The sequence below is a fragment of the Chaetodon trifascialis genome, chromosome 2, assembly GCF_039877785.1.
Source record: "Chaetodon trifascialis isolate fChaTrf1 chromosome 2, fChaTrf1.hap1, whole genome shotgun sequence".
In the NCBI taxonomy this organism is placed as follows: Eukaryota; Metazoa; Chordata; class Actinopteri; order Chaetodontiformes; family Chaetodontidae; genus Chaetodon; species Chaetodon trifascialis.
Window position 1 is genome coordinate 31,858,479 of NC_092057.1, and position 27,635 is coordinate 31,886,113.

General features: G+C 40.8%; 2 protein-coding genes across 3 annotated transcripts in view; both read right to left on the bottom strand.

The window, feature by feature from the left end:
- Positions 1-21,371, bottom strand: part of galnt7 (UDP-N-acetyl-alpha-D-galactosamine: polypeptide N-acetylgalactosaminyltransferase 7) — a 55,762-nt gene extending 34,391 nt beyond the window's left edge. For both annotated transcript variants that reach the window (XM_070987452.1, XM_070987442.1), the window contains exons 1-3: positions 20,688-21,371; positions 14,606-14,717; positions 14,192-14,510 (exon numbers count right to left, since the gene is read on the bottom strand). In XM_070987452.1, coding sequence (XP_070843553.1) covers positions 14,192-14,510; positions 14,606-14,717; positions 20,688-20,810 — 554 coding nt within the window. In that variant the 5' untranslated portion in view covers positions 20,811-21,371. The remainder of the gene's footprint in view (positions 1-14,191; positions 14,511-14,605; positions 14,718-20,687) is intronic.
- A 690-nt stretch (positions 21,372-22,061) lies between these two features.
- Positions 22,062-27,635, bottom strand: part of asb5b (ankyrin repeat and SOCS box containing 5b) — a 50,551-nt gene continuing 44,977 nt past the window's right edge. Inside the window, exons 3-7 of the mRNA XM_070987476.1 lie at positions 25,391-25,498; positions 25,052-25,205; positions 23,366-23,500; positions 22,734-22,925; positions 22,062-22,616 (exon numbers count right to left, since the gene is read on the bottom strand). Coding sequence (XP_070843577.1) covers positions 22,489-22,616; positions 22,734-22,925; positions 23,366-23,500; positions 25,052-25,205; positions 25,391-25,498 — 717 coding nt within the window. The 3' untranslated portion in view covers positions 22,062-22,488. The remainder of the gene's footprint in view (positions 22,617-22,733; positions 22,926-23,365; positions 23,501-25,051; positions 25,206-25,390; positions 25,499-27,635) is intronic.

Below are 27,635 nucleotides of genomic sequence, written 5' to 3' on the forward strand. Positions count from 1 at the left end.
TGTGGCTGGTGGGGGGGATTACAGTCTTACAGGTGAGGTGGAGAGAGCGGAGAGAGTTCAGCATCCTGTCAGCCTGGTGGATGAAGCTGAAACTCTGTGACTCCCCGGAGGAGCTCACACGGAGGATCTGGTATCTTCTCCCAGATGGTTGGTGGCTGAAGAGGCTGTGAAGGGGACGAGTTGAAACATCCACAATCCTGATTGCTTTGCAGGTACGACAGGTGTGATTTTTCTAGCTGTATTCACTATGCACTACAGTCTTGCGGTTGGAGGCAGTGCAGCTCCCATACCACACAAGGATGCAGCTAGTAAGGATACTTTCAGTAGTGCCTCAGTACAAAGAGCACATGATGGGTGACGGGGTTCTTGCTCTCTTTTATTTTGCGGAAGCAGAAGCGCTTTCTTGGTGATGAAGTGTTGTTTATCCAGGAGATGTCCTTGGTGATGTGCACACCCAGAAATTTGGTGCTGCTCACCCTCCCCACATCTTGCAAGTTGCAAAACAAGGTTGGTGGCATAAACAAAGGTACTCGCTCTCAGGTAACCGAGCAACGTAGGGAGTAATCACTGATCAGTGGGAGTGACACGCTAACACACCAATCATGTAACAGTATCAAGTTCGGTTGTGCCACCTCGTCTCGTGTTTGATTCTTCACGCGGAGCGAGATAAGAAATAGAAAGTGAGTGCTGCAGCGAGCGAAGAAATTGTTGATAAAACAGGGAAAGTCAGCTCGCCAGTATGGCGGTTCTTTGGATTTTATAAGTCGGACCGTAGTCAGGCCAATGTGGTCTGTAACTTATGCAAGACTGTCGTCCCCACCAAGACCGGTAATACCACAAACTTGTTTAACCACCTTAACTGCGCTCACTCTTTGGAGTACAGCTGTATTCACCAACGTCCAATGTTCTGCTACCGCAGCACCACCACACAAGGTTTTTTTTTTTTTTTTTTTAAAAACACACTTGCAATGAAAATATGATTGAATAGTTCATGCATGTTTAGAGCAGGGGTTGGCAACCCGCGGCTCCGGAGCCGCATGCGGCTCTTTCATCCTTATGTTGCGGCTCTACGCGGCTTGGGAAAATAAATTAAAGTGTCCGATGTATATATATGTTATTTGTCTCAAAAACGTGTATCATGTCTTCTTATTAAGTCAAAGTTTTTAACTTCTTCCTTCAGAACTTGTGCAATTTCGGTGATCAGCATTCGCCTTCTTCAGAGACGTTGACAGCACTTAACGTGTCAGCAGGCAGATTTGACAGCCGGCATGCGCGGAAAGCCCAGCGACACCAAAACTGCACAATATTTGAACAAAGTATTTTATTTGTATTTGTTCGTTTGTTTAATTGTAGTTGTAAATTGTTAGATTATTGTGATCTCGAAATATTAAAATAAAGCTGGCTGACATAGCCAGAGACAGAGATATATGGGTGTCTAAGTTTAAACGCCTGAGAGATGATCTTGAAGATGTTTCCAGAAGGCCAGTCTTGCTCAGTTTTTGAGTGGTGAGCGGTGTTTGTTAAAAACAAACACCGCTCACGCCTCACAGACGGCAGCTTACAGTCCTGCGTAAAGATGAAAGTGACTTCCTACAGCCCTGATTTGCAGACGCTGTGCGCAGAGATTCAGGAGCAGAAGTCCCATTGACCAGGTAAAATAAATATTCAGGCAATTATTTTGCAAATATTTATTTTCATTGTTCAGTGAAATAGTGCTCTTTTTCCACTGTATTTTTAAATTCCGGTCAAGGCTCTGCTACACACTCCGAAAGCCCAAAGGATGACGGCTCACTGCATTTTTGTTTGCTAGATGGATCATTTAAGTTCAACTTTTTAATTCATTTGAACGAGAGCTTCAACTCTGCGATTTTAATTTTTTTGTAAGAGTTCAAAATGTGTTCATTTAATAAATAAAATTTAATTTTCTGAAACATGGATGGACTGCATGGATTTCATAAGCAACACTATTTTACAAGTGTTAATATATATATATATATATATATATATATATATATATATTTATATATATATATTAACACTTGTAAAATAGTATATATATATATATATATATATATATATATATATATATATATATATATATATATATATATAGGCTAACATCATTTCAGATGTCAAAAAGTGTTTGCGGCTCCCAGTGTTGTCTTTTCCATGGAAACCGGGTCGAAGTGGCTCTTTGAGTGAGTAAGAAAAGTGACTAAAGTTATTCATACGTCTAGGCTGGTTTTATAGTTCAGTCAGTCTTACTGTACTATCATGTTTGTGTTTTTGTATGTTACAGATGTCAAGTTAAAATTAATATCATGAACAATGAATGTTGGGAAGTTTGTCTGATGTTTCTTACATCACTGTAGCTTTTCAACATAATCAGATACAGATTAACAAAGAAATGTTCATATTTGAAACAAACTAAAACCCTGATCAAGACAAGACTTTCATGTTCAGTAACCTTTAATATTTGACAAAATTCAGTACAACTGAATTTAACAAGGCTGACAATTACAGGTTATGTTAAAATGACTTTATTTCCTCTTGTCATAACAAGTGAGTAATTCGTGACAACCATCCCGATATCAACACAAATACATGAATAGCTTATAGTTCATACTCAGGCAATATACTTAGCCTGGAGGATTCAGCAGGAACATTCTTATTGAAAAACAGATGAACCAGGTACAGGTGAGATGGTGAACAGAGTTTGGTTTTGTGGATATCACAAGCAAGATATAGAAATGATGAAGAATGTATGTATAATGATGTATGTGTAGCTGTAGCATTTCAATTACAATTACATTATTATTTTTATTATTAGTATAAAAATAATATTTTTAAAATTATTATTTTATTATTTTAAATTATTATTGGGTGGCATGGTGGCACGGTGGCAAAACTGTCGCCTCACTGCTAGAAGGTCCCGGGTTCAATTCTCGCTGTGGGCGTGTCCTCCACCATGCCTTCGGCACCTGCTGCTTGAAGAAAGGGGCCTTTCTGTGTGGAGTTTGCATGTTCTCCCCGTGTTCACCTGGGGTATCCTCCATAAAAAACATACCCCCACTAAAAACATGCAAGAAGATCACCACCTGACCAATGGTGATGAAGAGAGTTCGGTCCACAGGCGCCGGTCGGCTGGCAGCCCACCACTCCTGGTCTGCCACGAAGGAAGGCGAACCAAGGATGGGTTAAGTGCGGAGAAAGAATTTCACTTGCATGGCGTGTGCAGTCCTGTAACTCTCTGTGTGCTGTGACAAATAAAGGTGATTTCTTTTCTTCTTCTTCTTATTCTCAGACTTGCCGAAGTTCTTGGTTTGTACCACTGTTGCTCACCCTCTGTGCAGCTGAGTGCTGTGGAAACCACTGGGATTTAGAGCTGGGACTAATGTGCTGACTGGAACAGGAGCGTGACACAGGAGTGGCAGCACACTGATGCAGCTACACATGTTCAGCTATGATAAACTGGCTCAACAGGTGTGGAGTGCTTTAACCTGTAGGAAAAGACCGTTAAAAAAAAACAAAAAAAACTTTTCAGGTCAGGGTCAAATTTTGGTTTGATAACATTGTGCTATTCTAAGGAGTAAATAAGAAGGTCCTACAGCTGTTGTTATTGTAGTAATGTAGTAAAATTTACAGCATCTTATATAGACTGATATTAATTCAATTTCATATTGATGAAAAAGAACTCACACAACAGAACGGGAACAGAACACATGACAGTGTGCATGAAAAAAACAAAACAAACAAGCCATTATGTAAGGACTACCTACCCTGTGCTCAGTCATATAAAGGATTAGATTTTACTATAAGCTCTAACATGCCTGTCAAATCCCAAGGGACATGGTTAGCCAAATGGTAGCAAGCAGGTAGTAAATAATAATAATAATAATAATAATAATAATAATAATAATAATAATAATAATAATAATAATCCATCCATTATCTATACCGCCTATCCCTTTCGGGGTTGCGGGGGGCTGGAGCCTATCCCAGCTACAATGGGCGAGAGGCGGGGTACACCCTGAACCGGTCGCCAGCCGATTGCAGGGCCACATTCAAGGACAAACAAACATTCACACTCACACTCACACCTACGGACAATTTAGAGTCATCAGTTAACCTAATGAGCATGTTTTTGGTCTGTGGGAGGAAGCCGGAGTACCCGGAGAGAACCCACACATGCACGGGAAGAACATGCAAACTTCACACAGAAAGGCCCCGCCTGACCCGGAGATCGAACTGGCAACCTTCTTGCTGTGAGGCACGCGCACTACCTGCTGCGCCACCGTGCAGCCAATAATAATAATAATAATATTAATAATAATAATAAAAAGTTTACAGACAAGCTGGGCTGCTAGGCTAAGTTATAGGCTGAATTACTCACCTTCATAAATGTGGATGTAACTTGGATATGTAAAATATGAAACTGTTCTCCCGTTGGCTGGTGCAGCTCAAAGTGCATCGCTGACATTCATTCATGGTAAATCTTGCAGGCATCCCAAAAAATATGCCATTGTCAATAGAATAGGCTTTGGCACCAAAACTGGTAGAAACTGAGTGAGCAGACTTTACCAAGAAGAACACACAGGGAAATGATGCTCTAACTAGGAGCCAACCTTGATAAGAGGGCTGACAGTTACATTTTCTTTTTCATTTTGTCCACTTCAGTGTGACGTAAATGTGAATGTAACAAACTAGGGACACTGTTTCCCTTATTGGATTTGAATATTGTTCACTTTGGAGCAGGTTAAGTCTTTAATTACAGGTTAATTAAATGTCAAATTCTCATTTTCAAGCTGTAAGACAATTCCATTTTCATTTTCTTTTTCACCATTCTAGAGCTTGATGTAATGTAAATGTAATGCAAAAGCCAGGGTGTACTGTGTCAGTTTCAATTTTGAAATTTTTAGAAAATTGCATTTTCATTTTTTGTGACTGATTGTGCTGTCAGGCGATTATAAAAAAATAGTCTAATTAATTACAGGATTTGTAATTAATTAATCTAATTAATTACAGGATTTGTAATTAATTAATCTAATTAATCGCATTTTAATCTCATATCTGCTAAAGGTCCCCAAATAAAGAATTTGAATTCTAGGACATTACAATTCACTGACATTAACATTACAGCTGGTGAATTCTTTTCATCACTGTAGTTCTCGACGGTAGCTGGAAATTAGAGTCAGATGACGCTATCTGAAACGCCTCTTTTAGGCCCTCGTCTTCCACGACTGAAATCGGCCTGCAATCAGCAGCAACCCACTTTGCGATTGAGGTTGTCAGTTTTTCTGTCATGGCTTTGCTCATTCGTTTTCCTAACTCAGCAAGTGTGGGTTGGCGGAGTGAGCTCACGGTAGCACTAGCGGCACTAGCAGCAACTACATGTTTAGCGTTTAAATGATAATTCAGGCTGGAGCTGCTACGGTGATAGGAAAATTCTTTTTTACACAAGGTACAAATCACTGCGTTCTTGTTAATAGTCCCGTCTTTGTTCTTTTTATAAATAAACTTGCCGTTCAAAGGTCCAAGTAGGCTTGCCTCGCTCTCCGGTGTCGCATCCATGTCTGTTGTCACCCTGCTTTTGACTAGTGGCGCAGGTAGGATGCGACCTGCCACTGCAGCCTACGGGTCACTCAAAGGGCCAAATTTAAAATGCTTGCGCATTGACTTGCCACTCATGATCAATTGTGTTAATTTTTATAGCGCGTTAATTTGCAGCGTAATTAATTAATCTAATTAATGCCTTAAACTGACAGCCCTAATTGTGACTTAAAAATGCCAGTACAAATGGCAAATTGGGCTACATTGTTTATACTGCATATTTCATTTTCAAATTTGAATTAACATTTGAATATTGTCCACTTAAGCACTGGTTCACTCTTTGAAAATGAAATATCAAATTGCTTTTGCATTTTCATTTTAATATGGTCACTGAACACTGTTTCATTCTGTTCTGTTCTTTCTAAACTATACAGAATGGACGACGTCTTAATTCATTCACCCCAACGTGGGTCTTTATTTAATTTCCAGCAGGTAACACATTTCTCTCTCTCTCTCTAGATCTCCCTGCTCTATCCTGTGTCGCACTCAAAAGCGGTCCCCAGAACAACATAACTAGGAACAATTCTATTGTTACATCTTTTCTTGTTTTTCTTTTAAGTGTAGTCCCTTACTCTTCAACATATCACATCTTCACAACCAGCAATGTTATTCTTATTCAAAACAACTTTCTCAGCAAATCGATTCAAATATCACTTGAAACAAATAAAGTCCTGCAAATGAAATAATCCTCTCTGGATCTCTTTATCAATAACATTTTCTATAAAAGTATGCAGTAACGAAATATTATAAACCAAAAATCTGTGTATGTACATTACACACATTCAAGTCCTGGAACAAAACAGTCATCACTGTGTATAGTCAGCCAGGTAGCGTAGTCTGATCACCTGGCGACCTGACCTTGTAGTAAGAGGGTGTTGACCTCCTTCTTGGCCCCTCTCTGTCATGTTCTCTCCTGGTGTCTGCACCACAGTCCCCGTTTGAGGTGGTGTGTCGTACGTGTTATGGTTCAGTCTGAGGTGTCGACGATTCCTTCTCAGAACACCACCTGATTCCAGCTTCACTTCATAAGATCTGTGGCTCACAGGTTTAATCACCTGCGCTGGTTTCCAGACCTTGTGGGGCTCAAAAGGCTGAACACTCACACTGTCCCCTTTCTTAAGAGAGTCCAAATCCTTTGCTGTGCGGTTGTAGTATTTCTTCTGTCTCTGTCTATTGTGTATCAGTACTTGTGTGTTGTTCGTTACCTCTGGTTCCAACAGAGTGTCTGTGGTAGGAAGAAGGGTCTTCGTTCTCCTACTCAGGAGTCTCTGTGCTGGGCTCGTGTGAAGACCTTGGCTCGGTGTGTTGCGATGGTCCAGTATGGCCAAGTATGGATCCTGTCCTGCAGCCTTAGCTTTCAGCATGAGGCGTTTGGCTGTTTTAACTGCAGATTCAGCTTTGCCATTACTCTGGGAATATCCAGGTGAGGATGTCCTGTGCTCAAACTCCCACACTTGGCTGAATCGTTGAAACTCTTGGGAGGTGTACTGCGGCCCGTTGTCAGAAATGACAACATCTGGTATTCCTTGTCGTGCAAAGTGGGCCTTTAACTTTCTGATTAATGTGCTACTCTTTGTGTCTGGTAGATAATCTATCTCCCAAAAGTTGGAGTAATAGTCTACAGTTATTAAGTAGTCCCTGTTCTGGAATGAAAACAAATCTGTTCCCACTTTGGCCCAGGGTCTGTATGCCATATCATGGGGGTGCAGTGTCTCTCTTTGTTGTTTTGGGTCTACCGACCTGCATATGTCACATTTAGAGATGAAAGTCTTTATTTGCTCATTCATCCCTTGCCAGTATACACATTCCCTCGCCCGCCTGAGACACCCTTCTACTCCAAGGTGTGAAGAGTGGATTCGGTAGGTGAGTTCAACTCTGAGTGCATCAGGTATCACCGCTCTCTCTCCTCTGAACACGATGCCATCCTGGAAACTCAGTTCATCTTGGAATGTGTGGTTATGCTGAATGTCTGTTGGAATGTTATTTTTGTTTTGTGGCCACCCTGTCCAAATCATTTGTATTACTCTCTGCAACTTTGTGTCCTCTTTTTTAGCTGATCGAATGGAGCTCAGCCTCTCAGTAGAGATGGGTAAGTAGTTGATCATGTTCACAGTCTCTAACTCTGTCTCTGTGTCTCCCTTTGTGCTCTCAGGTAAGTATGCTCTACTCAGTGTATCTGCTAACAGCATATCTCGGCCTGGTACATAGGTGATGCGGATTTCATACTTCTGCAGCCTGAGTAGCATTCTCTGCAGCCTCTTTGGTGCACTAAGCAGTGGTTTTTTGTGAATATTCTCCAGCAGCTTATGGTCGCTCTGGACTGTCACTTGTCTACCATAGGTGTATTGATGAAACTTTTCCATTCCAAACACTATGGCTAAACATTCTTTTTCAATTTGGGCATATCCCCTCTCTGTGGGTGTAAGTGCCCTACTTCCAAATGCTACAGGTTTACCTCGCTGTGTGAGTGCAGCTCCCAGTCCTGTTTCTGATGCATCACACTGTAGTGTCAGTTCATCCTCCTGGTTATAGTACTTCAGAACTGGAGCATTAGCTATTTTGTCCTTCAGTCTCTGGAATGCTTCCTGATGTGTGTCACTCCACTCCCACATGATCTCTTTGTGTGTGAGTTGTCGTAGTATCTCACAATCATCTGACAGGTGCTCATAGAATTTTGATAGGTAGTTTACCATACCCACCAGTTTCTGTACTCCTTTGACATCTGTCGGCCTCGGCATTTCTCTGACTGCTCAAACCTTCTCTGGGTCCACCCGCAGTCCCTCCGCCGTCAGTAGGTGACCAATGTAGGGTACTTCCTGTTGTCGAAGTTCAGTTTGATGTTTCGTTCTCTGCACCTGATTAAGAAGAGTCTGAGTTTCTCGTCATGATCTTTGTTAGCCTCCTCTTGTGTTGGACCTTCCCCTGTGATTAATACATCATCTGCAATGACGTACATGCCAGGTAAGCCCTCCAGTGCTTGCATTAGCCTCCTTTGGAAGACCTCTGGTGCTGGGCTTATTCCCATTGGCATTCTCAGCCAACGGTACCGGCCAAATGGGGTTGCAAATGTGGTGAGGTAGCTTGATCTCTCCTCTAATTTGACATGCCAAAAGCCATGTTTTACATCACAGACCGTAAATACTTTCGCCTTTCACAGTTCTGGGAGAATATCCTCTATTGTCGGGAGGGGGAAAAGGCTTCTCTTGAGTGCTCAGTTCAGTGGTTTCGGGTCAATGCAGATTCGTGGCTTCCCGTTTGGTTTTGCCACTGAGACCATGCTACTTATCCAGTCTGTACTTCTTTTAACAGCCGCTATGATCTCTCTCCTCTCCAAGTCCTTTAGTTCCACTTTAAGTGTTGCCATCATAGCAACTGGCACTCTGCGTTGTGGTAGTTTCACTGGTGCCACACTGTTGTCTATCTCCATGGTATATTCACCCTCCAAACATCCATCACCAGTGAACACGTCTCCAAACTCAGTTTTGATCTTCTCTATTGTCATCTCTTTGTCACTGCAGTCCTCATGCATTACAGTACACAGTTCACTTTTCACTATGCTGTCAATAGCCAGGATGTTCTCGTACTGCACTTTAATTAACTTCATGGCTTCACTGGCCTTTCTGCCCAGTAAGGGGATCCTGTCATTCTGGTCCACTACCTGAAACTCCAGTCTGTACAGTTTGTTGTTTCTGGGTTTCTGACTTTGACCTTACATTTAGCAAGTGGACGTAGTTTTGTCTTGTTATACATCACCAGCACTTTCTCTGTGTGCTGCAGTTGTGTGTTTGGGTTTAGAAGATTTAGGGGGATGATGTTACTTGTGGCTCCACAGTCAATCTGGAAATTAACCAGTTTTTTGTCCATCATCATTCCTGCGAAGAGTTGTTGGTTCTGACTATGGCTCTCTTTAACTTGGTTCACTGTCTCATTTTCCTTGTCTACATCTGTTATGGTCATAATGTCCTCGTATGTGTCACTGTCCTGCTCTGAGACAACATGCACAGACTTACTTTTCCTGCTGGTCTCTACTCTTGATCTGCACTTAGCAGCGAAATGATTTTCTTTCCCGCACTTCTTACACATCTTCCCAAAAGCTGGACATTTGTGTTTGTTTTTCTCGTGTTTTTTACCACATAATTTACAATCAATTTCATTGTCTCTGCTGTTCTTTGTGGTCTGTTTCAGTGCATGAATTTCCTCCACTGTCTGTCCTTGCAGTGTTTTGCTGTTTTCCTTTGACAGCTCTGCAGCCCTACATATCTGCAGGCATTTGTCCAGCGTCAGGCTCTCTTCCCTGAGAGCAGTCGCTCTCTCATTGTAGCGCTATTTATGCCACACACGATGCGATCTCTTATGAGTGAGTCTTTAATGTCCCCAAACTTACAAGTGCTGGCTAACACTTTCAAATCTGTGACATACTTGTCGATGTTTTCATCAAGTCCTTGGTTGCAGCACAAAAAATTTGTACCTCTCTACAGTCTTGTTCACATTTGGATTACAGTACCCATCGAACAGAGCCATCATTGTACTCACTGATCTCCTCGCAGATGTACTTTCATCCAGAGTGTCCAACAGTTGTCTGCCACTCTCTCCAATGAGATAATAGAACAGCTTAGCTCTCGTGCTTTCCTCAGCGTCGGGCATGGTAAGGTCCATATACAGTGTAAACTCCTCCTTCCAGCTTTTCCATGTCTTTGCTAGGTTGGTGGAGTCCAAAACCAACATCGCCGGAGGTTTCAATCCTTCCATCCCGCTGCCTGCTGCCTTCTCCGCTCACACGTGGTGTTGTTTTCGTTAGCCAGTTGGCTCCTTGTTGCTAATTAGCTAGCATGCGGCACTCGTCATTCAATTCAATTCAATATACCTTTATTAGCCCCACAAGGGGAAATTCCAAAAAGAGGGAGTCGAACCCGTAGCCGCTGCAGAGAACTTCATACATGGGGCGGACTCTCTACCAACGGCGCCAAATCTTCGCGGCAGTAAATTCTTGCACCGCTGCCACCATGTTTCATTCTGTTCTGTTCTTTCTAAACTATAAGAAATGGGCGACGTCTTATCTCATTCACCCCAACGTGGGTCTTTATTTAATTTCCAGCAGGTAACACATTTCACTCTCTCTAGATCTCCCTGCTCTATCCTGTGTCGCACTCAAAAAGCAGTCCCCGGAACAACATAACTAAGAACAATTCCATTGTTACAAACACTGGCATGAATGACAACCATATTACTGAATTTTCATTTTTTATGTTTACCAAAATAGCACATCCATACATAGAAAATTATAATACAGTATAATTACCCGTTAATGCCCTGAGCAGAGCACACCTCCGGTCAAATATCATCTGTGATTGCTGATACTACATTTACAGGTTTTTATGTCAAAGTGAATCACATTTTCAAAAAATAGGTCCACTGCTGAGCAAGAACACTGCAGCTGTCAGCTACCAAATGGGCTGCAATGTAATCCTTCTGCACATTTGCACACCATCAGTGTGCATCCACTAAAATTGGTTGTTTTTGCCATTGACAGGATCAGCTTGTTATTCTAAGTGTCTGACAACAATATGAAAAGGATCCCTATAGAAATACCTTTTTGTTATTAAGATCCTTTTACTAGAAACTGTTGCTATGTTGCTCTGCACCATGAAAACTCTTGTTGCTACTGGTAGTTTCTGTTCACACTGTTCAGACTTTACCTGGATGACTCTGGTACAGAAAAATAAAGTCTAAAAGAGACACGAACTGATGAGGTTTACAGAAAACAATATGATTTCAAAATTGATTTATGGATGTCTACCCTTGACGGACATCAATGATCCAGACCTTGTAACAAGGTGTGCAATGTCTGTGTTTAGATTTAACTTAGTTATGCTATAGATACAACCACCGAGAATGGCCAATTGATCGGTGACAGGGCCCTTGGATCTATACTACCTGTTACTAATATTTACATATATCACATACATAAATACATCATACATGTATATAGTGTGATATATATACACACACACATATATACATATACACACACACTCACATATATCAATCATATGCCGTTTTATTATTAGTTAAATGTCTATTATTAGAGCTGTCATTGCATTTCTGTCCACCCCTCAACGAGTGTATGACCAAAAATGTATATCACAGCATTGTTCAAAATTACAACAGTTTCACGGTATAGGACGGTATTTTTTTTTCTTTCATCTGGAAGACAGATGTTTTAACACAGGTATGTCCAGGCGCTCATTTGGGCAGAGTACTATTATCTCGTCCAAGCATATGGAGAAACTCCTCTGTTGAAAACACTTTTTCATCCTTTTTTTCTGCTTGCTATTGTTCTTAGCTCTCATAAAAGGACGAAATGCAAATAAAACAGTAAAGTAACACCTTGAGCTGCTCAGCAAAGTCCTCTGTGAGCGCTCTGCTCATTCATGAGTAAATGAGACAGAGCGGTGAAACTAACTGCGCAGTTAGACCAGTAACTACCAGTAAATAGCTCAGCAACCAATTGGTCTATTTTGATGATCGACACCTCTATTGACCAGTCAGAGTCAAGAGATTCGAGGGGCAATGCCAAAATTCACCATAGTAACACCAATGATGATCCAGGGGGACGTAAGCTCAGAGATAGGTTATCGCATGAAGAGCGCTCCCTCCACTCTAGAAACTCCCTCCTCTTTATGTAAACAACCAGGACCTTCGAGATTGATCTAAAACTTGCAGAGCCATAGGAGGAGACATTAGCAGCGTTTTTTCGAGCTGGAATATAACTTTTGACCACACAACAGCAAAGGTAAGACATACTTTATGATTTAGCGAAGATTTTTTCTGCTACTGTTTGGCTGCTAGCTCACAGAGTTTTCGTTGCACAGTGTGGAGGCAGACATCCTTGTGATCATCAGACTCTCTACTTTCATATGATACCAGGCTTGTGTGGTTTGCATGAAGTGGGGAACTTAAGTGGACATACGCTATTTTCGTCTTTTTATTGCAAGACATGCTTGCGGCTAACGTGGTGGAGCAAATTGCTCGCGTTATCCTGACAAAAAAAACCAACAGACAGTTTCGGAACTTTCAATGTCTGTCCCATCCATCCATCCAGTTAACCCGCACCACGCCCCGCACCATGCCTGTTTAGAAGCGCAACATTGAAAACAGTCCCGTCTGAAACGGTGTCGCGCGGTGCAAAGTTCAGGACATTGTGTAATCACATACATTAAAACTAAGATTACTTTATTAATCACTGCACACACATGCTACAGGGAGGGGACTGCACACATGCCATGCTTTGTGAAATTATTTCTCTCCACGTTTGACCTATTCTTGGTCCGTCATTCCTCCGCAGCAGACCAGGAGCAGTGGGCTGCCAGCCGATGCCACCGCCCACGCCCGGGGACCCGTCCCTCTTCATCACCATTGGTCAGGTGGTGATCTTCTTTCATGTTTTTAGTGGGGGTTATTTTAAGGAGGAAACCCCGGGTGAACACGGGGAGAACATGCAAACTCCACACAGAAAGGCCCCTTTTTCCTCTCTATCTCTCTCTCATGGGGAAATTGTTGGGTCTCTGTTGATAAAGAGTATGGTCTGTGCCAGCTCTACATGGAAAAATGGAAAATGACTTTCCAGAGTTGTAAAATGTTGTATTTTTCCTGTCTGAACATCCAGTAACACGTTAAGTGGAGCTGTGACAAACTACTGACACACAGCTGTTTCACTGTGTGCCCTTACACAACTCAGCTGTCAGTCCACTCATTTGAACTCACTGTTAGTGATATGATGAATGATTTTGCCAAGCGCCATAAATATGGACCCACCCTTAAATACCTCATCTACAACAATAATGAATGTTGTGAGTGCTTGTCTTGTTGTACAAGGTGAGTATGCACTTTCCTCTCTCATTCACTTGTGGAATAAATAATAAATTGCCATTTTAATGTCTAAAATACAACATACACACTGCTGTTGTCACTGCTGTTTGTCCATAGTGGGTGTGGAGTAGGATTGTCCACAAATCAATGTAAAAATAGTGGTCTTGTAAGAGTAAATGAGAGCTTTTTAATGTCTTCCTGTCCTTGTAGGTAATATGTGAAAGATTTTCTGTTGCTAAACATTACCTTAGAGGCAATAAGGAATATTGCTGGAAAAAAAATTGTTGATGAAAGCACTGGGTGGGACTCAGAAGTGAAGTAACACCAAACATGGTGAATCCATGATGTGGTAATGTGAAGGACTGGCTCAACCATCTTGTGTAATCTGTGTCTATCGAAGAAGTTTAAGGCAGCTTGTTCAGTGGGGTGTGTGTAAGTCACACCCTAGTGGCTTCTATGTGTGTGTGTTTGCTTAAAAGACAAGTTAATCATGAGGTGTTTGAACTGGTATGGTGCTAGATATATCAGACAAACAATCAGGCAAGTGAGTGTGTGTGTGTATCCGCGTGTGTGTGAGAGTGTGCATGTCATGGGATAAAGCTGCAAATTGCTGAAGTCGTCTGGTAATAGTAATCTAGGTCTGATATCAGTTAAAACAAACAATACAATAATAGTAAAGAAGGTGGCAAAGTTGTAGTTAGTATGAACTCACTCTTCATGGCGTATATCACTGATGCTTCTGTCCAGTGAGATCATGTCACTTGCCACCATGTTGAAGCCAAACTCCTTGATGGAAGCCTGGATGGCATCTTTGTACTCTGGACCAAGGACAAAAGGCTTGGCTCCCTCTCCAGGACCACCGGGGACTCCTGGAGGTTCAGGTTCCTTGGGCTCAAAGTTTCCCAGGGTACCCTTCTTCAGGACAGGGCTGGTGTAGGGATGAGTGTGGGGTTTGAATGTCACATACTGTTGCAGGATCACCTGCTTCTGGTTGGGGTGTTGGTCAGGATCCTGGGGATGGATGGCCCCTCCTGGACGACAAACAGACACTGAAGGATGACCCAAAAACTGGACAATGCTGGAGCAGAGTTTCTTTGTGGGATATTTAAGAAATGGTGTGTCTTACCATGCTTGAGTCTGATGGAATTGAGGTCAACCTCCACCCCCTCCACATGAGGCCATGGAACCACGGGCTTAAACTTATTTGCTAAGTCTCCTTTGGGCATCAAACTGTCATCCTGCATGGGGGAATACAACAGTTGGTATTACACATTAGACAGGTACACATTAACCTTACATCATAATGCAGGGGGTTGAACTTCCTGGGACAAAAACAGTGAGCTGGAGGACACAACACTTTTGGTTCAGCACAAAACGGCTACATGTATCATTTGGGAAGACTAATTAGAGATGATTAGGGCCTGTAACATGTAGTCACTAACACATGGGGGTGAGTGCAGTGCATTATTTTTGTTGGTTTATCATTATGGGCAAACTTCCAGAACAGCTAAAGGCTCATTTTGCTCATTATTTGGTTATAGAGGTCACACGTGTACTGTATGGAGTCTGACCCAATCTCACCCAACCTCCATAGGCCTCCATTTCCAGCTAAAAATGTCCAGCACATACTACACACTACCTGCCCAGAAAGTTGACAAAGTTAGCAGCTATGTCGGGCTTGTGTGTGTGTCAGCCCATTCTGATCCTTTTACTAAGTCTTAATAAATCTATTGCCTAGTACTATAGTCCATGTTTGTTTTGCTAACAAGAATACTATAAACCCTCTGAAAACTACTGCATCTCTATAACTCTGTTTCTCTCTCTCATGTCTTTCACATCATCTATTGCATGTCAGTCCATCCTAGAAGAGCAACCCCTCCTCTGCTGTTCTTTGTGAGCTGTCTTGCATATTTTCCCCCAAATCAAGGATCAAAAGACAGGGGGTGTTGCATACTCTACAAGATTGTGATGCTCTTTGATAAAAATTTGTGACATTGGCCTACATAAATAAAATTGACTTGACTCACACCAAATACCAGAAAAATTTTTTATTGTCCCTTTAAAGACACCCCCTGAGTTTTGGATGCTCATGTGGGTGATGTGTCACACATTCGTGGCAATGGTTTCACACTATTCCACTGATGTACAGGTCACAACAAGGTAGCAAACTGTGCTTTTACATAGGGCTGGGCGGTACACCGGTTCACACCGCATACCGGTGTATATTTTTGTTATGATACGAATTTTTACTATACTGCCACACCGGTGTATGTGATTACACAATGTCCTTTTGAGATCAATCACAAAGGTCCTGGTTGTTTACATAAAGAGGAGGGGGTTTCTAGAGTGGAGGGAGTGCTCTTCTTGCGAAAACCTATCTCGGGGCTTACTTCCTTCTGGATCGTCATTGGTGTTACTATGGTGAATTTTGGCATTGCCCCTCGAATCTCTTGACTCTGACTGGTCAACAGAGGTGTTGACCATCAAAACAGATCAATTGGTTGCTGAGCTATTGACTGGTCTAACTGCGCAGTTAGTTTCACCGCTCTGTCTCATTTACTCATGAATGAGCAGAGCGCTCATTGTGTTATTTTACTGTTTTATTTGCACTTCATTCCTTTATGAGAGATAAGAACATTAGCAAGCAGAAAAAAAGGCTGAAAAAGTGTTTTCAACAGAGGAGTTTCTCCATATGCTTGGACGAGATAACGGTACTCTGCCCAAATGAGCACCTGGATATACCTGTGTTAAAACATCTGTCTTCCAGATGAAAGAAAAAAAAAAAAATACCATCATATACCGTGAAACCATTGTAATTTTGAAAAATACTGTGATATACATTTTTGGTCATGCCGCCCAGCACTACTTTCACAGCTACCTATAAAATATTTCATTACTGATGAGAAATAAACATGAAATGGCACCTACTGATTGAATTTAATTTGACCAAACAAGTCCACCAGCCATAGATAGCCAAATCAATTGGTACAAAGGGTTTTTGTTGCACACTTACACTTCAATGGCACCTTATAGCTGAAAGTATGTGGAGATGACAGCATGTACGCTGGACTGTGAGCTCCTACTGATGAAATGGTTATTTGTCAAGAAACAGACAGCAATAAACTGTTGATGTTATGATGATGTGCTCTACCTTGTTGATATCTCCAATGGTAGAGCACAATTACACAAGTGATTGTCCTTCATTTGGCCATTTTGTGTCATAATATCACAGATTCATATTGAAAATGCCTTTACAAAATCTTAAATAAATTCATAAAGCTGCACTAAGATGGAAAGGAGTGCAGACAAAGAACTGCTGTTGCAAAGCTGACAAAGCAGAAGACAAGCTTTCAAGTTTCAAAAGCATTTTATCTTAATATCATTATCCTTTAAGCTGTGTTTAAGTCACATTCGGAAGGCTGAATATTCAGAGGGATGCAGTATTCAAACATTTACTAGTCTCATCATTGACTGCACTCATCACTGTGCTGTTTATTCAAGGCCAGCTACAGGGGACAGTTTGTAATAGATAACACATTCTCCTGACTACTCCACATTATTCACATGAAGACAGTATGCAGCTGGAATGGACTGCATAACAAAAGTTAACACTATAATACTATATCCTCTTAATGTTTTGTCATATATGTAGTTTATGTAATATATGTCTGTAATTTATTTAATTTAACTTCTTTAATCATACCCACAGAACTCAAACTTCAGTCAGAGCTGATGAGATTAAATAACTGATTAAATAATTTAACAAATATCCACTGACAACACAAGGTGTGTAAGCGGCCAGCTGAGGGGTTCTCTTCTGGTTTGATTCTATGCTGTTTTCCTGGTGCTCCGGAAACGGTATAGGGGTTATGAGTGTCGTCACACGCTTCTTTCTTTGTTACATGCGCGCCAAGCTTTACCAGAGTAGCTGCCGGGGTTGGGGAGATCAAAGGAATAAAGGACATGGTATGTAACTTAAATATGTTTGATGCGACATTGTTTTGATGTGATTGTGTGTGTGTAAATGCAACTGTGACTATGGTCTTTGTTTAGCCACTGCCAGAAGAAGATACAGTTGGGATTAAAGAGTTTACGCCCTTGGTAGGCGAAGTGAGGTAATGTTTGTTTGTATGGGTTGATGGCTATGATGTAGGATTGGGTGGTAATCTGGTAATAAGGTATCCGGTGGTATCTAAAAATAGCAACGTATCAGTTTCATTACCGTCATTAAAAAAATGCTGCGCATATAGGTCTATAGGGGTCTAACATAATTGTAGCATTGTCATAAGAAAAATGAAGTCCACTCCATTCAGTGTATCTGGTTGAATTTTTACTCGAGAAAAAGGTGACTGTGCAAAAGTACATGCTACAAAAAGAACCTGAGCAGTTTTACAGGTGTTTTAAAACAGGTATGTCCAGGCGCTCATATGGGCGCGTCTGGATAGAGTACCGTTATCTCGTCCAAGCATACGGAGAAACTCCTCTGTTGAAAACACTTTTTCAGCCTTTTTTCTGCTTGCTATTGTTCTTAGCTCTCGTAAAAGGACAAAATGCAAATAAAACAGTAAAATAACACTTCGGGCTGCTCAGCAGAGTCCTCTGTGAGCGTTCTGCTCCTTCATGAGACGGAGCGGTGAAACTAACTGCGTGGTTACGCTGGTCAATAGCTCAGCGACCCTCCCACATTCACCATAGAAACACCAATGACGATCCAGAAGGAAGTAACCCCAGAGATAGGATAGGTTATTGCATGAAGAGCGCTCCCTCCATTCGAGAAACCCGGTCCTCTTTATGTAAACAAGAAGGACCTTCGTGATTGATCTCAAACTAACGCAGAGTCATAGGAGGAGACATTAGCAACGTTTTTTCGGGCTGGAATATAACTTTTGACCACCAAAAAGCAAAGGTAAAACATACTTTATAATTTAGCGAAGTTTTTTCCTGCTACTCTGTGGCTGCTAGCTCGCCGAGTTTTCGTTGCACAGTGTGGAGGCAGACATCTTCGTGATCATTAAACTCTCTGCTTTCATATGATACCGGGCTTTTGTGGTTTGCGTGAAGTGGTGAAATCAGCAGATGCCTTTGACGTGCGCTATTTTCGTGCTTTCGTTACATGCACATATAATTACACATATTGCACATATTTCGTGGGCTATTAATTATGTTTCGTTTGGGTGCCAATGCTTGGTAGAGGCTTTTAACTGAGTTTCTCCCCGTCATTCTGGTATGCTACAAGTTAGGACTGGTGCTTCTTCACGTGAGCATTGACCGTCTGAACTGCGCGCATGTCACGCTGCCCTGCAAAATGATTTTCAATTAGTCACGGTAATATCGTATACCCCGGGAAAATGTGGGGAAAGTTTGACGGTATCAAAATTTGGATACCGCCCAACTCTACTATGATGAATTGGTATTATGAATGAAATGTTGTTAAACTGTATAAATATGGACGAGGAGTATAAGTGTGTATCAAATTTATTATGTAGTATGTTTCAATATTTGCAATCATGTAATTGAATCTTTTCCTGTGTTTTAGTTTCACGGTGCCAAAGATAAAATAAAAGGTTGTGCACCAATCGAGCTCCAGAACTATGCATCATGAATGTCGAGGGACCGAAACAGTGAAACTCAGCGCTGATGGAGGCAGTGAGCCGTGACGCTGCATCGGAGCTACGCAAGTTTATTGCACACAGGAGAAAGTGAAATCTGACATTGAACTGAGATCTTGAGACGGACAACATCACTCAGCAGTGGCTTCATTGTGCTATGGCTACAGTGAGAAATTATGGTTGAAGAGGGGTTAAGTCACTTACAGTCTGAACTGTTTCCACCAGTAATTAATTTAATGGACACTTACGGTTAAATGCTCAAAGCTCAATTAATTCACAAAAAGACTATTCTTGAATGTGTGATGGTTTCCTGGTTAAATGCTTGAACTTAGGTTTTTGACCAAACAATAAAGGCTGCAGCTAAGTTTAACAAAAGTGATCCTAGTAGCTAAAGCCTTTATAGATGATTTCTAATGGTACATTTCATGCAGGTTTTTGATATTTTGGGACTGTTTATGAATTTTGATGCACTAGCTTATATCCATATGAAATGACAATTATAAGAGTTAATTTAATGCTATGTGCAAGAAAACTCAACACACATACTGTATGTCCTGAAATAAAATATAATGTAAATCTTGTAATAAATAAATAAATAATCAATTTTTCATTTCAGAATGTATTATGAGGTCAGGTCAAGGGCAGCTTGTTGGTACACTTCACTGTTTTGTACATTTATCCTTAGAAACGTATCTATCAAATCTGATCAAATCAGCAGATAGATTGGGTAGACATACTACACTACTTATTTCTTGCAAAGCATTTTACGTAAATGGACATTTTATTCTGATTGTGGGCTAGGTTACCACAATGTATGGGGCTTATAATGTTTGAAATGTGTACTTTTAGTTAGAAAAGGATTTTAGTAGAGTTACGATCTATTTAACTATACTGAAGCAGTTACCTATAATGTACATAATGTCGGTAGGACAAGATCATTTAGACACCATTGAATGTGCTATACCTCAAGGACTTCTTCAGAAAATACCCTCGACATAAACTAGTAGGTTGTATACCGATAGTTCCTCATCAAGTTGCCATTCATGCTTTTAAGAAAATCCTGCTAGTTGTGGCATATTTTCCATAGCAATTACAAAAGGCAACAAAATTTGACAGTCTATGTGATCTTATAACAAAGAGGTATATCGCTTTTCGTTTTCAGGGATTTATCATTCAAAACAATTGCTGCCATAACTGCCATCATAACTTCAGGAAGGAAGGGTACAACTATATATCTAAATGACTATTCATTAACACGTATGGCTAAGTATAAAGCTAGCGTTAGTAGCTAAACTAAGAACCAATCTCCATGACAACCAATGTAGTAATGATAGCCAAACAGTTGATTGAAAGCGTGTTCTCAAACTTGTTTTATTTGGAGTGACGCTTCTACAGTTCAAAACACGCAAATTTGCTACTACGACCATTCTACCAACAAGTAGTCACCATACACAGACTTGTAACTAATTCTGCATAGCTAGCTAAATGTATGATACATTCTGACGTGGTGGGTTGGAGTTGTGCTAGCTGTTAAAATTGTTACTTATGGTTCCCTGTAAAGGACACTTGGGGGTAACTGGTTTGGTGTTGTCAACTCACCCGTTTTCCAAAAGGGTTTTCATCGTTGGGTTTCGGCGACAGCGAAGACCAGAGCACCACTAAGCCTAGGAACGTTCCAATGACAAGCAAACTCCGGAGAATAAATCCTACTTTCAGCCTCATCTTGGAAGCTCTTCGCGTGTAGCCGGGCTGCCAACAGCTAAGCTAGTTTAGCTGCTACAGTGCCTAAGAAGGGCTAACCGGCTGGCAGGATAACTTAGCCAGGCAGCTAACGAGTAGTTAGCGGCTGATGATGCAAGTTGGAATAACAAGGCTGGAACTAACTCCGCGACAGGCAGCCGTACGACCGCCAGTTTACGTTAAAATTATATGCTGATTTCCACTAAGGTAGTGGAAACTATTCCTTTCCGGTTCTTATTTCCGTCTCCTTCTTGACGGTTGGTCTCCCGGACCTGCTACTGCTGACACTGCTCCAGCGTAGCAGCACCCCCTCTCAGTGTAGCTTTGCCTCTCTCAGAGGTGCACGGCTGTAGCGTAATTAAATAGCTCAGCTCTTACGAGCAAGAATGTAGCCTGATATAATAATTATTCTTTAATGTTTTCGGTCTATTTCTTAACATCGCAACTGTAAATATTAAAATTGTGTCCCTCAGTCCCCAACATGAGTTAGGTGTAAACGACTCGCTCACGGACTAACGCATATTACAGCAGGTTTTCCAACATAAGGAGTAAGGCGGTCTGTCTGGTTGTTGGTTAGGTGATGGGAGTGTCAATTATTGGAAAGACTGTGGCTCATTGCTGTAAAGCCCACATCATATAGCAATCCAGAGATAAAACTCCTCCGTAATTTCCAAGAAAGGAAGAAAACAGCAAGCAGGGAATGACAACTGAATTTTACACACAATTGAATCTAAAATAACGGAAAGATCACAGGTAATGTTGAGGGCGGAGTGATATGAATTAAAAACAAATTAAAATTAAAATGAATTAAAATAATAAATTATTTTAGACTGCTGCCAATGTAAATTCTGCTTAGATTACAACCAAATCTGAACACTGGACAGGGAGAGTTTGGATCATAAGTGTGTATTAGTCATAATACAACACCTCAGTAAATACATTGTCAAGCACCACAACAAAACAAATGAGGTTCAGGCTGCTTCACAGACCCTGTGTCTTGAACTCAGAATCTTCCTAGACTACTAGCTAAATGTATGTTTATGCCTGCAGTCAACCACAAAATATTATTCACACAATGCAACCCTTAATAAATTACCTTTTTACAATGTTGACAAAATATGCAGTGCAATCATAGATGCATTCACCTAAACAGTCTATGAGCCCCATATAAGGCTTTAGCAAACTAATATTGTAACCCTTCTCCTGTCGTGAGTGGACAGGTTACTGCCATCATGTCATCGATAATTTATTGGTATTTACATATACATATACACATGAAGACCAGCACTTACCAATGGAAATAAATTCCAACACTCACAAAAAAAAATAAAAAAAATAGATCAAAGTCTGGATCAGCTGTCATTATCAATCAGACAATAATCTGGCAGGGAAAAAATTAAGCACCATTGAATAAACATAAAATAAACAAGAGATTGTGCCAATTATGCAAGCACAAATGCAATGTACTATGTACCAGAGTACAGTGTGTAAATCTAGTGTATTTTAATGGAGTGATGTTGTAGACAAACCCAACCATACAGTAAAAAATGTGATATTCTAACATGAAATGTGGTTAATAAGGGGCTTGTCACATTCAAATGTAAAATCTTAAAGAAATAGCATCTGAATTCACTGTCATGCTGCATGTGTGTGTATCATCCTATTTGTACTCTAGATAGTTAGTGAGCAGGGAAGGGAGCGGAAGGACGGGGAGCAGATTCAGTCTGGATCGGCCAATCAGATTCCTGATCTGGAAACGACACAACTGGCAGAGACTCCTTGGAGAAACTAGAGAGAGACAGTGATTTGCTCTTATTATTGTGATACAGTTTAGTTTGAATTTTGAGTTATTCCATGCATCAGTATTGGATTTCACCACAGTACCTCCACAGTATATTGCAGTACCTTCAAACGTTAGAAGCAGCTGTTGTGTTTTTCCACCAGGAGGTGCTAGCTCCACAGGTCGCTGATTGTTACTGTCTCTGACATTGATATCAGCTCCATAGTCCAGTAACACTGACACCTGATCAGCACTGTCCTGTCTGACAGCTGCATGCAGAGGCCTGTCATCTCCTTGGCCAAGATTCGCATTGGCTCCTAGAGTGGTCAAGGGCAAGAGGAGAGAAGAGGATAGGCTAGAAAGAGAGGAGAGGAAAAGAACACAGCGTTCTATGCCATGGATCAGAGCAGAATTCCACCCTTTATGCCATGGTAGCACAGAGTTCAGAAGAATTTAATGAAACATCGCTTCTTCACAGAGGAACAGCCTAACATAGTGGTTACAATATTAGGGACCATGAGCAACAAAGGGGTCCCAAGATAATCCTGAGATCATAAAATGACAAACTTCTTGTTAAATACTGAATACTTTCACTATCTCAGGCCTCTTAAAAACACACTGAGGCCATAACCTGTGATGAGGGGTCAAAGAAAAACATAGCTTAATAAAAAGCTGCAGGCACCAGCTTCCAGTATAGGAGGTAATGCAGGTGTGGTACAAGTTGAAATGGCAGAAAGTTCCAGTAAATGAGACACACCTTTGTGTAGCAGAATCTTTGAGCAGGCTGTGTGTCGGTGTAGACAGCTCATATAGAGAGGAGAGCCCAAGTGGGACACATCATAGTCTGGATCTGCTCCATGAGACAGCAGGAACTCTACACACTGGCTATTGCCTGCAAACACACACACACACACACACACACACACACACACACACACACACACACACACACACACACACACACACACACAGGTAAGATAAGGTCAATATAAAGACCAGGTTAGACCGAGGCTATAGTAGAGATAGCATCATTAACACAAACCATAATGTAACCTTAATATATCATGTAGAAATGCAGAGAAAAATAATTTCACGAGAAGCATGGCGTGTAGTATGCAACTCACTGTAAACTGTGTGATGTGATTAATAAAGTACGTTTCTTCTTCTTCTTCTTCTTCTTCTTCTTCTTCTTCTTAGTCATTTGTCGTTATTTTGGTGAAAGTAACGCAAAAGTTGTGTGTGACACAGTAATACCGTAAAGTAACATGATTTTCAAATGACAGTACCTCATGTGTACTACATTATATTTTGAAATTGCCCAATACTGTTCTGCAGTAGCCCCCAATGGGCAAACACTTGCTTTTAGAGAGTCTTTCATGTTTTTCTAATTTTTAGTGGCCAACCCAGATTTTCCTCCATGCTTGGAGGGGGAGGGTGTGGGGCGAGGGGTATTCAGTTGGTTGCAAGCTGCAGCCTCACTGCTAGATGTCACTGAATGCTACACACTGGGCCTTTTAAATACAACAACCTGACACATACTGTAAATGTTGTAGCAGCCCTTAGCTGATCAGTTTCATGTTGAAAATACCACCATGCAGAGGTGAGTTGAATCATTCAATCAAATTGTACCAAAATCTGGTGATGTGGTGTTTGACACAGATGGACACCTGGACAAACAGACTAATCCAACTACATCCTCCTGAGAACCAAGGAAAAAGTATCTTTCAATTTTTATTTATTTATTTTAGTTTTTTGTGATCTCCTGCCTCTTTGAAGCTAAAACAACTCACAATTTCTAATTTTATAAAAAATATTTTAATTTTAGATTTTACAGCATGTCCACTGTAGTGGACAACAGAACGATTTTACCATAACACAATGAAATCCTAATAGGCTGGCAAGAAAACAAGAATGTCAATCCATTTTTTAAATGAAACTGAACATTTGGCCTGTTTCTTCTGTTTAACTACTGAACAAAATTGACATTATTAAATATTCATAACATTGCTATTATTTTTCCCTAACAAAAAGTTTAACTGAACTGTCACTCTAATTTATGATTCCTGCCATGTTCATAAACAAGAAAATATATGATAACCATAGTTAAAAAACAAACAAAAAAAAATACAATATTTTGTATTGTATAACAATATTTCATTTAATTTTTCTCCTTTCCTGGCATTTGTGTTTTGCTGCAGTCTCCATTTTGTCTCAGCATGAAAACTAAGTTCTTTTCATCCCACTACATTAGATATCATTGGAAAGGCCAGGATGTGCTCTACTGAGCACACCAGGACTTAGTTGGGTATAGACCAAAACCAAATGTCCACTACGGAGGACACAAATGAATAGGCTGGGTCTCAGGAGGATATCTAGACATGAGTCCTGGTTGCTGAGCTGTCTGTCATATACTGTGTGTCCCTGCTCAGAGTACTGTATTCACCTCTTTTGCAGGCTTCATGTAGAGCTGAGGGGAAATGTGTGTGTGGCATGTGTGGGTGTGCTCCATTCTGCAGCAGCAGATCCATACAACTGACACTCCCAGAGGCACAACAGTTGTACAGTGGAGTAACACCATCGATGGAAGCAGCATTCACCTAAACACAGACATACATGTGAGCAATACAATACAGTTAGTACATCTACTAACACACACATCTGCACATATTGGTGTATAAATGCAACTGACACTTTCAGCAGCTGTTTAATGACAATGCAGTGCTGTTTTGGGATAGACACACAGTAAACTTAAAATAATGGTGGCAATAAGAAGAATACTTACATTAGCTCCAGCATTTATTAATGCTCTGACACAGGCTACATGTCCCGACAGGCAGGCCTCATGGAGAGGGGTTACATGATCTATGGTGACAATGTTGGCATGATATCCCTAAAAGTGAAAGCACACAGTACTATGTCTTCAGCTGTTTAAGAAGCACACTTTGTATCACACTGTTTGTATCAGTCTTTCAGATTTGAATGAATTCTGAGTAGATGATGGCGACTGGTGTATGGGCATATTTCTCAGATTTAGATTTCTGTCTTCATGTCTGCTCTTGTATGAGGAGAACATTGTGCCAAAATCTAGGGCTGCCAACTTTTCAACTAGATTCTGCATTATATCAGTGTGTGTTTTATGAGTAGACCTTCTGTTAGATCCAAGATGGCACTGCAGATAACTACCTCAGTGCTGCACTCGCTAATATTTCCAAACTCACCCAGCACACTTTGCCAGCCTCCACCTGTCATTGGAGAACAAACTTCCTGACAGACAGGAAGCAGCCGGTAAGGCTGGGGGAAATCACATCCAGTACCTGGACCATCAACACTGGAGCCCCCCAAGGATATGTGCTCTCTCCCCTTCTCTTCTCCCTCCAAAACAACAACAACTGTACTTCAGGAGACCCATCTGTTAAACTTCTAAACATTGTAAAAGACATAATGGTCATCAGCCAAATCCAAGATGGTGAAGAGTCTGCATACAGATGGAGGTCAAAAAGCTGGTCATCTGGTGTAGTCAGAACGAACACACTCAAAACTGTGGAGATAATAGTGGACTGGTAGTGGAAGTGGAATAGTGGACTCTATTCAGGACTAACACACCTCCAGACTGAGGAAATGGGCACAAAGCATCATTGCAGACCATTGTGTATCAATACAACAGACAACTTCTATACTAACTTTAGTCCCTCCCAAATTGATCATCTGGTTGATAGAGCTACAGGTTCATTGCAAATGACACTTGACTACACTTCCCCTTCTAAAAAAGACAATAATAAAACAGAGGAGGTTTGCTCGATGCTCCTTCCAAACCCGAAAAAGAAAAGCAAATCACAAAAAGGTGAAAGGAAATGGCACTGGCAGACTTCATATAACTGAAGGAAGAATTAATGGAGAAATGTACAGGGACATTCTTGATAATAATTTACTGCCACCCACTAGGATGCTGAAGCTGAAGCGAGGGTGGACATTTCAGCAAGACAATGATCCAAGACACACAGCCAAAACTCTCAATTGGCTTCAGAGAAAGAAAACAGAGCTGCTAGACTGGCCTCTTCAATGATCATCATTAAATTCAATTGAAAATCTATGGAATGAACTCAATTCAATTTATTTGTATAGCGCCAAATCACAACAAAAGTTGTCTCAGGACATTTTCCATATAGAGCTGGTACAGGCCAAGCTCTTTTATCTGCAGAGACCCAGAGACCCAACAATTCCCTCATGAGCAAGCACTTGGCAACAGCAGTGAGGAAAAACTTCAACTCCAGAACTCAAGATCAGAGTTCATAAAGGAGTCCCCCAGAACCATGCATGCAACTAGTTTCTTCATACAGGAGACATCTTGAAGCTGTCATTACCAACAAAGGCTTTTCTACCAAGTATTAAATCATTTTCAGTTTGTGTGTTCAATACTTTTTGCCTGTGTCATTCCACTTTATTTCACGTAACTCAATTTATGGACTTACTTGTTTTGATTTCTTTGCATTTGTGGATTACTTGGGTTGTTACTGACATCTGGTGAAAAAAATCATTTCAATAGCCCTGTTAGAAATACGTTTACGAACAAAAATGTTAACGCCTTCAATACTTATTTTCCCCACTGTTTATAAAGGTCTGAACACCCCTTTCATTTTGCTTAGAAAACTTGGCCATATATAGTAATTCTGTGGCTAATAAGAAATTAAGATTTGTTTTAAATTCCCTCAATAAGAGTGAAAAGATTTCTATCCATAACTTCTCTGGAATTTTTAGAAATTCTAATTCCTAGATAGGTGACAATGTCTTTGACAGGAATATTACAAATTTCAGTAAGACCAATGTTATTTAGGGAAAAAAAAATTGCGCATGCCTCAAAGAGAGGACTTACTGTGATTCTGTATCTGAAATATAATAATCAGTTAATAACCACATCAAACAGGTTAATACAATATGGCCAACTAAACCAGGGCACTGTAGTTACTCTGCAGTGATGTACTACTGTATATTCTAGTTCATCGGCACCAATAAGACACACATAGGTCAAA